This window comes from Tachyglossus aculeatus, chromosome 15 (assembly GCF_015852505.1).
Source record: "Tachyglossus aculeatus isolate mTacAcu1 chromosome 15, mTacAcu1.pri, whole genome shotgun sequence".
Classification (NCBI taxonomy): Eukaryota; Metazoa; Chordata; class Mammalia; order Monotremata; family Tachyglossidae; genus Tachyglossus; species Tachyglossus aculeatus.
Window position 1 is genome coordinate 21,271,624 of NC_052080.1, and position 10,732 is coordinate 21,282,355.

Below are 10,732 nucleotides of genomic sequence, written 5' to 3' on the forward strand. Positions count from 1 at the left end.
TATTTGTAGCAGCCTCGTTTCCATTTGACCCTCCTGGCCAATTTTTATCTTTCTTCGTCACAGCCCTGGTTTCAGCTGTTACCCGTAACAGATCGAGGAGGTGTGGGTTGGTTTGGTGGTGGTGAACGCTGAACATCTACTGGGTGCCCTGCTCTGTTCTCAGGAATTGGGGAAGTCCTGAGAATAGTCGTACCAAGAAAAAAAAATAAACAGTAGGAAGAGAACTTGATATCTGTGTCCTGTCCCAGAAGCTGGACTCAGAGAAAGTGGAAAGGAAAACTTACAAAATAATTTGAGCTTATCTCTCCCCTCCTCCTTTTTCTTGTATCTTCTCCTTTTCATTAAATGTAGTGTAAGAAATAAAAGAAACCTCGCTCAATGAATGATGGGTCTTGGGAGTGATGCTAAGTAGCAAGAATAGTGCTGGTTAATCTCTTAGATGATGAATCTTACTCCTGTTCAGTCAGTCAGTGGTACTTACTGAGCACTTGATTGGGTGCAGAGCACTGTTCTAAGTGCTTGAGAGAATACAATAGACAACAGTCCTGTCCTGTTGGACTCCATGATCCTTTCAGGGAGTTGTTTATTGTTATATTGTACTCACCCAAGCACTTAGTACAAAAGTTTGCACACAGTAAGCGCTCAATAAATATGATTGAATGAATAAATGAACATGGATTAAACAAAACCAAGGTCATTTCAGGGGCTTTGAATGGTGTCCATGTTATGTAGCAAAAGTTGGGAAATGCCAAATCTTAAATTCCTAATATTACTAGTAATCATTAGATGAGTAAATGAATTGGTCTCTCACAGCCACTTATCTGCTGTGTGCCTTGGGCAAGTCACTTATCTTCTCTGGGCCTCAGTTACCTCATCTGTAAAATGGGGATTAAGACCGTGAGCCCCATGTCGGATAGGGATTGGGTCGAACCTGATTACCTTGGATCGACCCCAGGGCTTAAAACGGTGCTTGGCACATAGTAAATGCTTAACAAATACCATGATTTTTCTAGTTATTATTTTTACCTGTATTAATAACTTTGCCACTTGGAAGGGTTGGGTTGGGCAATAACTATCTCCAGACTTCAGAAGGCACCAAATGCCACTCTAGAAGAATGAGCGCATTTCTCAAACTGCGTACCTACCTCCTGGATGTTTTCAGATAAGAGAGAAGCCTGGTTGGAGAAGAAATGTTAGATTCCTGTACTGTATCTACTCCAGTGCTTAGTACAGTGCTTGGAACATAGTATAAGTGCTTAACAAGTAACACAATTAATCACCGTCACCATTATTATCATTAGTGTTATTACCCAACCTTCTAGAGTCAGCCAAAAAGAAGGGAGATAAATTTATTAATTTATCCAGAATATTCCCAATTCTGGAATAGTTGAGTAGTTTTTCAAAATTATTTGCAGCTGCCACCCAAAATCTGGAGCTGTGGTTTAAACAGGGCACAGAATTAATAATAATCACAATAATTTTGGTACTTGTTCAGCGCTTACTATGTGCCAAACACTGTTCTAAACACTGGGGTAGATACAAGTTAATCACTTGGACACAGTCCCTTTTACACTTGAGGTAACTGAGGCACAGAGGCGATTGCCCAAGGTCACACAGCAGGCATGTGGCGGAGCCAGGATTAGAACCCAAGTCCTTCTGACTCGCAGGCCCATGCTCTTGTCCGCTAAGCCACGCTGCTTCTCAAACAAAGAGAAGGGCTGGCCTACAAAAGTATCGAGGGAGAAACGAGTCAACAAGAAACGGTCATGTTAATAGCCCGGCTCCACCGGTGAAACTCAGCCGCCAACGTTTACACAGGTTCTCCAAACACACACTTGTCGCAGTTACGGCACCTTCTTTTCAGCAGTTCAGACCACTGGCATCGCAGACGACACAGATCACCGGTCTTTATAAAGTCAACAGAAGGAGGTTGGTGAAGTTGCCCCACGTTGTATGTTATCTTTGAAAAGTCCTAGGGTACCATGACTGGTCCCCAGGTGCCAGGCTGGGTCAGCTGGTCCTGAGTCATCCTGCCCAGTGGGACTGGACGCATTTCACAATCTCCCGCGTCTCCTGTGCAGGAATGTAACTTGGCCCGGCTTGCTTTTTTCCCCCCAGTACAGAGTGCTTCAATATTGTGTACGGCGAAGGCTGAGATGTTGTAAGCATGGAATCGGTCGATTGTTAGTATTTACTGAGCGCTTACTGTGTGCGGAGCACTGTATTAAGCGCTTGGGAAAGGAGGTGTTTGTACGTTCTTACTGCGTCCTAAGCACTGGGGTAGATAAAGGTAGTCTGATTGGACTCAGTCCCTGTCCCCCGTGGACCTCACAGCCTAAGAGGAAAGGAGAATAGGTACTGAATCCCCCTTTTACAGCTGAGGAAACTGAGTCTTTTAGACTAAGTTTTAACTAAGTCTTTTAGACTGTGAGCCCACTGTTGGGTAGGGACTGTCTCTATATGTTGCCAACTTGTACTTCCCAAGTGCTTAGTACAGTGCTCTGCACACAGTAAGCGCTCAATAAATACGATTGATGATGATGATGATGATGATGAGGCCCAGAGAAGTTAAGCGACTCTTCTCCCACTCCATTCTGCATCACCCTTGTACTTGGATTTGCACGTATTATTCAACCCTCCTTCAGCCCCACGGCACTTAGGTACCTACCTGTAATTTATAGTAATGTCTGTCTCCTGGCCCTAGACAGTAAACGTGTTAAGGGCAGGGAACGTGTCCGCCAATTCTACTATAGTATCCTCTCCCAAGCGCTTTGCACATTGTTCAGTATACGGTAAGCATAGAATAAATATGATTGATTGGTTGATTGAATGATTGAATCGCCCAAGGCGACAGAGCAGGTGAAAGGTGTAGCCAGAATTACAGTCTGGGCCCAGGCTCTTCCCAGTAGGCCACTCGGCTTCTGTTAAAAATAAGAAATGTTCAAGAATTTGAGTAAGGAGGTATGGATCACCTGGAATTATGATTATCATCATGATTATGGTATCTTTAAGCACTTACTATGTGTTAAGCACTGTTTTAAGCACTGGGGTCTTATGCTGTCAAGTCATATCCATCCCATAGCAACTCCGTGGATACATCTCTCCCAGAATTCCCAACTCTGCATCTGCAATCATTCTGGTATTGAATCCGTAGAGTTTTCTTGGTAAAAATACGGAAGTGGTTTACCGTTGCCTTCTTCCACACAGTAAACTTGAATCTCCACCATCGACTCTCCCGTGCCGCTGCTGCCCAGCACAGGTAAGTTTTGACTTTTAGCAGATTTGCCTTCCACTCGCTAGCCACTGCCCAAGCTATGAATGGGCTGGTATGTCTCTGGTTGACTATTCCTCCTATAACCGAGATGGTAGAGTACTGGAAACATTCCAGGTGCCATCCTGAGAGGGAAAGCCCTAAGGTAAATACAAATTCTTCAGAGTGTATCCAGAGCTGGTTCCACGTGGGAGTCACCGTCTAAGTAATGAGTTGATTTGGAGGGCTGGACAGGTAGGGATTCCAAATCCAGCTCTGTTCCCAAGCCACACAGCCTCCCATCAGGGATTTGTGCCAGGCAGTGTTCTAAGCGCTGGGGTGGATACAAGAAAATCAGGTTGGACACAGTCCCTGTCCCACGTGGGGCTCACAGTCTCAATCCCCATTTTACAGATGAGGGAACTGAGACCCAGAGCGGTGAGGTGACTTGCCCAAGGTCACAAAGCAGACAACCCAGCTCCTTTGGGGTTTGCTCAGCCCACCAATCGACCTTGCCCCCCTTCTGCCCTGCCACCTGCTGTGTTTTGAGGATCTAACCTTTGCCTTTGCTTGAGTCTGTGTGTTTTCCAGAGCAGTGATCAAGTTGTTACAGCAGCTAGATTTAAGCACGAGCCAATAAACCAATTAAACACACTTGGAAAATGGAGAAAAGAGGAGGAGACTGTCCAGGTGAATCTTTAAGATGTCCAGGTGAACTTTAAGACCAAGCGTTCCTATCTATCAACCAATTGAGAATGCCATCCCCAGTGAACACCACCAATTTGTGACTCTGTAGCCCTTTGGGGTCATTAGTGTTTCCAAATCTGGCTGAAGGAATTGTTGTATGACAAGCACCAAAGTCTTAAGAAAATCCCAGCGGGAGGTAGCTTTGAATGAACCAGTTGGTGGTATTTATTCAGCACTTTATGTGTACAGAGCTGAGAATACGGCACGGCCTAATGGATAGACCATGAGTCTGGGGGTCAGAAAGACCTGGGTTCTCGTCCTGGTTCTTCTACTTGTTTGCCAAGGTGACCTTGGACAAATCACATAATTTCTTTGGGCTTCGCTTACCTTATCTGTAAAATGGCAATTATGACCATGAGCCTCACATGGGACAGGGACTGTGTCCAATCTGATCATCATCATCATCAATCATATTTATTGAGTGCTTACTGTGTGCAGAGCACTGTACTAAGCGCTTGGGAAGTACAAGTTGGCAACATATAGAGACAGTCCCTACCCAACAGTGGGCTCACAGTCTAAAAGGTTAACTTATATCTACCCCAGTGCTTAGTACAGTGCCTGGCATGTAGTAAACAGATAATAAATAGGAGAAGCAGTGGGGCCAATGCTTGATGAAGCAGAGGCCTGAGCGTCAGAATCCTCCACTTGTCCGCTGTGGGACCTTGGGCCAGTCACTTCACTTTTCTGGGTCTCAGTTCTCCTCTGAATAATGGAGATTGAGACGGTGAGCCCTATGTCCAACCCAATGTGCTTGTAACCACCCCAGCATTTAGTACAGTGCCTGGTACATAGTAATCGCTTAACAGATACCATTATTATCAATATAGTATCTACCTTGTATCTACCCCAGTGCTCATAACAGTGATCCAGGAATCTTGTCATGTTTCTTTTTAAGTATGAAGGTGTAAAGATTATTGAGGTTGAGGATGGGAAAATAACCCTCTAGCACTTAAAACAGTGCTTGGCAGGTAGTAAGCACTTAGTTAATAAATACCATCAAAAAATAGTAAAGGCCAGCCCTTCAAAAGGGGCTTCCTGAGCAGTGGTCATTCCCTCATGGAAGCAAAGTAAGAGGAAAGGGAGATTTATTAGAAACCTTCTAATGTGGATAGAAATAGCTCTTGGCCAAAAGGCCACATTCTTGTTGTGCTGAGATTATGTCAGGGGAAGAGCAGTTGTTTAAAAGCAGTTTCTCCCGTCCCCCACCTAATTAAGACACTTCCTTTCAAAAGCCGACCTAAGAGACTCTGAAAGACAGGGTGAGGGTTATTTAACGAAAGAGCGTTTCAAATCACTGTTGATTGTTTTCACCAGATGTTCCTCGGGGTTTACTCATTCTCAAATGTGGGTGGAAAAGATAACAAAGAGGAAAATATCTAGCAGCAATTCCTGAAAATGAAAACAAATTATATTAAACAAGATTATATTTGGCCTCTCCTCAACCTCAATGGAACCGGATACGAGCCAGCCCCTTGGGCCATCTAAAATGGGAGCAGGCATCAGGAGAGAGATGTGTTGACCCGCTCTAGATAGCAAGCTCCTGGTGGGTGGGGAACATGCTAACACAGTGTACACACGGGAGGCCTTGGAGCCCTGGATTAAGTATGCTCATTATGGGCAGGGAACGTGTGTACTAATTCTATTGTATCATACTCTCCCAAGCACTTAGTACAGTGCTCCGCACACAGTAAGATCTCAATAAATACCATCTATAGATTACTTCATACCCAGTAAGTGCTCGGTGAATAGCATTGATCGATCGATTCACGATCATGAGAGATTCAACCTCCAGCCTTCTCCTTTCAGTCTCTTTCACTCAAGTTGTTTTGTTTGCTTCCTCCCTATTGAAGGCCACAGCAAAGACACAGACATTGAGGAGCGGGGTAGCATGACTTGTGTGGTTTCGCATTTCTGGCAGAGAGGATTCATCTCTTGGCAATCCTCCATCAGTGCTGCTATTACACAAGTGAGTACAACACCTGAAACTGGGGTTCGCATATGCCCCTCAGAAAAGCCCAAGCCACGTAATGGGGGGCTGGGGTGAGTGACAACTCAGGGGGTGCCCGTTAATTAAACAGTGGTGTCTAGACTGTAAGCTCGTTGTGGGCAGGGAACATGTCTACTAACTCTGTTGGGCTGAACTCTCACAAGTGCTTCTTACAGTGCTCTGCACACCTAAGTGTTTTCAAGAGAGTTCGGAACATATAGAGAGCTGTGAACCGCTTTGTCTTGTCAGTCAGTGTGTTCAATCAATCAATAGTATTTATCAAGGTCACACATCACAGAAGTGGTAGAACTGGGATTAGAACCCAGATCCTTATATAAGCTTAGAGAAGTGCTAAAGGTGGCTGTTGGGTTGGCAATATTTGTAAGGGGATTAACCGGGGAAGGCTTCCTGGAGTGGGGGGCTGGGGGATTTATAGCCACTCCATGATAGGGAATTGGATGAACAAAAACCAAGAGTGAATGTAGCTTCCTAGACTGTGAGCTTCCTCTAAACTGTGGGCAGAGAATGTATTTGTTATACTGTTACATTGAACTCTCCCGAGTACTTAATACAGTGTTCTGCACATAGTGAGAGCTCAATAAATACCATTGACTGACTGACCGGTGTCTCCTTTCCACCATGGGTGAACTGGCCCAGGAAATATGGCCAAATAATGTACTTTTTGGTACTAGCTGAATCTTTCTCCCTCTGCCAAACTGTTCCCCCTCAAAGTCAGGCCTCTTACAGTTACTCTGTTTACTGGTTTAGTTTTCCCAAGTGGATAGTGAACTGAACATGATAATAATAATAATAATAATAATAATGGTATTTGTTAAGTGCTTACTATGTGCCAAGCACTGTTCTAAGTGTTGGGGGAGATCCAAGGTAATCAGCTACAAGGTAATTATCATCTTTCCAGTTGGTTCAGGAGACTCTTCTCCAGTCGTATCATTTCATCTGTTTGTTTTATGGTATTTAAGTGCTTACTGTGTGTCAAGACTATTCCAAGTGTGTGGTAAATACCAGTTTTCCAGGTTGGACACAGTCTCTATCCCATATGGGTCTCGAAGGCTAAAAGGGAGGGAAAACAGGAGAACTGAGGCCCAGAGAAGTGAAGTGATTTGCCCAAGGTCACGCAGCAAGCATTTGACAGAGAGAGAATTAGAATCCCGGACTTCTGACACCCAAGCTCATGCTCTTTGCATTAGACAATGTTGTTTCTCATATGAAGATGTGTGTATAGATTGTTGATGCAGTGCTTTAACTGGGGTTGGCTTTATATTTCAACAAAATACTGCCCATTAACTATGAGGATAACAACACAAAGTAAAATGATTGTGTTCAAGTATAAACCATTGCATTGAGTGCTTGCTTTCTTTTGGTTGGCTAGAAGCCTCTTTGAGTTACTGATGATTGAGAAAAAAACTATCACACTAGCAGACATCAGACTAATGTATCACCACTGCTAGAAATTATTCTTTGTAAAATATGCTTGTTTGGGCTGATATCAATCAGTCAATTAGTAGTATGGCCACGTGCCTGCTGTGTGGCCTTGGACACGTCATTTAACTTCTCTGTGCCTTAATTAAATCATCTGTAAGATGGAGATTAAATCCTACTCCCTCCTAGTTATTCTGTGAGACCCATGTTGGCCAAAAACTGTGTCCAACCTGACTAGCTTGTATCTACCCCAGGACTGAGGTACAGTGTTTGGGACATAGTAAGTGCTTAATAAAGACCATAAAAAAAATAGGAAAAAGAAGTGGCGGTCAAGGTCACCCAGCAGACAAAAAACTGTGTAAATATGGGTCTTGTCCACTAGAACTATTACACTTGATCTCTGCGCTTTAGACATCTCTGCTGTTCTTCCTGGTTACCTTCACATCAAGTGCATGGAATCTCTTTGCTCTTGTCTTATCATTCCCTTCATTTTAATTGATGCTGTACATTGACATCAGCATAATGGTCTGAGCCGTTGTTGTATATCACTGGGATTCTGACACTCACGTCCTTTTCTCGCTCGTGTCCTAATCTCACTGCTGCTTTGGCTCAGTGGTAGCAGGGTGGGACTGGCTCATTCTGAGACAAGAATCTTGCGAGGCTACAGCAAATCAGTGGGCCAGGAGCTTACAAGGTGATCTCAGCCCCCTGTCTCCCAACCTCCGTTGGGTGAGATGGGCCTGAACCTCCCGGGACCATCGGTCTTCCTGTAGGACATAGAATGGAAGTTTGTGCAGGCCCTGAAATTTGAGGACCGTCCCACCCAAATCAGGATGTCTTATCTCCTTGCTTATACAAAGACCCAATCCCGTGAGAATAATTCTGTTTTCATTATCTCATTACTAGTGTTCCCTCTTCCCCTCCCTTCATCCTCTCCTCTCTTCTTTCTTCCTCTTTCTCCCTCATGGCTCCCATCTTTTTTTCACCCTTTTTCCCCATTCCATCTTTCCACCCTCCTTCTTGGCACTAATGCTACAGTGAATGAATTTTTTCCCAGTTTCCCAAGCAGAACAGATTGTTCCATGCAGGTGTTGCTGATGAGTCCCTCAGGAGAAGAGAGGCCTGGATTTTTCTGGTACTTTTCCTCAGGAGGAACGCCCTGTTGCTGAACCTCACAGAGAGAGAACATCTGGAGAAACACACAGCTGTGAAAGGGATGAGGAAAGAAGATGCTGCATGCTATCTCCATCATGCAGTAATTTTTTATTATTATTAATTATTATTATTATTATATGTTGCCAATTTGTACTTCCCAAGCGCTTAGTACAGTGCTCTGCACATAGTAAGCGCTCAATAAATATGATTGATGATGATGATGATGATGATGATTAATATGGTATTTGTTAAGCGCTTACTATGTGCCAAGCACTGTTCTAAGCCCCGGGGCACAAGTTAACGAGGTGGGACACAGGAGCTCCTGTCCCACAAGGAGCTCACACTCTTAATCCCCATTTTGCAGCTGAGGTAACTGAGGCACAGAGAAGTCAAGTGATTTGCCCAGGTGATACAGCAGACATGCGGCTGAGCCGAGATTAGAACCCAGGTCCTTCCGACTCTCAGGCCCGTGCTCTAGCCACGTATCCATGCTGCTTCTTGGTATTGAGGGAAAGACAATTCTGGGTCTCAGAGGTGGCCATCCCCTTAAACTATGGGTCAGGATCAGTGTTAGGTTTGATGATAGTGGATCCACCACAGTGTTTAGCACAGAGAAAGCACTTTAACAAATACCGCAATCATTACTATTATTATTATTAAGATAAAACTTGGGAGGCAAACCTAGTTATTTACAGAGCGGAGGAAGCCTGGCCCTCTAAATATGAGGAGTTCCATGAGGGGTGGCTCCTTTTCTTAACATCTTTCTGTCCTTTTCACCTTATTCTACTCCAGCTGTATCGGCTTTATCCAACATCCGAAGAGCAAGTTCGGTAGAGGTGACGTCCTAGAAATGAAGGCAAAGGAGACTGGTCAAATGGAGGCCCTTCACACTGAGATTCTTTGGCTCGTTTCCCAGACGACCCTGCGGGAGAGGTCACCTTTGATAGCCGCGGTGTTGCCACACAGCTTGAGGTGGGAGCCTCGTTTCTGTTGGTGGTCAGATGAGCTTTGAGGTAGGCTCTTGGCTGTGAATAAGGCCTTATCCTAAAGGGGATATGAGCACTTCCTGCGATATTCAGACTGAAGGCCAACTGGCCAACCAGGAGCTGGGTGACCTGCAGTCTGCGACGGCGGTTAGGTGGCAATGTGGGTGGATCAGACGAGAGGACAATCCTTAAGGCCATCATTACCTCGCCCCCCACCCCCTCTGCCCCTTCCCCACCCCGACCCAGCTGGGTGTTGAGAGTCCTCGAAGCGTTCAAGGTTGGTTTGTGAGTTCTCGGGGATCAAGGGAATTGTTGCAGGAGCTAACAAAAAGAGGACTGAAAGTGTTTGAGTGATGAATGGGAGGAAATAGCCAACGAGCTGGCCTAGAAAACGTGATACGGTTGAGTTGGAAGATTGTAAGGAATACCAGCCAGAACAGCTCATCGGAAAAGTGGAGGCATATGAAACACTTTTGCAAAATAGAATTAGAAATTGTCAGAAAGCTTGTCGTTTTAGGGATAAACTGGGCAATGCTTCAGGGAGGTTTATAATAGTTAAACAGTTTGAAATGTCCAGCAAGAGGCATAGGAGAAAGGAATTTGGAGGAGAACAAATAAAACTCTACAATTATATTTTTTGGGCTTTTTTTTTCCATTGACAAATGAAATTGAATTTTTCCATGGCTTCCAGAAAGTATTCTCCCAGGACTGTGCACTGTCTGATATCCACAAAGGTTTAAAGCAAATCTACTAGTTGATTTTACAAAGAATCCTTTCTTGACTGCTTATTGTGTCTGTGGCAGTCAATCCCATTTTATATTTTCTTCCCCTAGGCATTCCTCTTCGATGTGCAGTGGGCAAGGCCTTTTTCAATTTAAAAGGAGGTAAGCCACACTACTGTTGCCCAGAGCAAGAGTCTAGGCAACAAAAGACTTCATTTCCTTCTTCAGGGATCTTGGAAGACTTTTGTACTCAGACCAAAATGACCTTCCATCATTGATCAACTTTGTGTTCTTCCCACATTGGTGGGTTTTTCTGCAGCCTAGATTGGTCTGTGACTCTCGCTTGTAATTTGACAAGATTGGGGTGAAAGTGAAAATGGCATCCTCTCACCCAGGCTGATCCTTCTGCAGCAAAGCAGATCCCTAACCTGGAGGAATACAGCCT

At 44.5% G+C, this 10,732-nt stretch overlaps 1 protein-coding gene across 1 annotated transcript; it reads left to right on the top strand.

The window, feature by feature from the left end:
• The first annotated feature begins 8,610 nt into the window (after nucleotides 1–8,610).
• LOC119937474 (ATP-binding cassette sub-family A member 10-like) lies at nucleotides 8,611–9,644 on the top strand. Its single transcript, XM_038756985.1, has 2 exons — nucleotides 8,611–8,679; nucleotides 9,372–9,644. Exons 1-2 carry the CDS (start codon nucleotides 8,654–8,656, stop codon nucleotides 9,589–9,591), a joined length of 246 nt encoding a protein of 81 aa, XP_038612913.1. The 5' UTR covers nucleotides 8,611–8,653; the 3' UTR covers nucleotides 9,592–9,644.
• The last annotated feature ends 1,088 nt before the right edge of the window (nucleotides 9,645–10,732 follow it).

Coding starts and splice junctions, on each gene's coding strand:
- LOC119937474 (XM_038756985.1), top strand. CDS start 8,654: ATGCTGCATGCTATCTCCATCATGCA. Junction 8,680..9,371: donor CATGCTATCTCCATCATGCA/GTAATTTTTTAT, acceptor ATTCTACTCCAG/CTGTATCGGCTTTATCCAAC.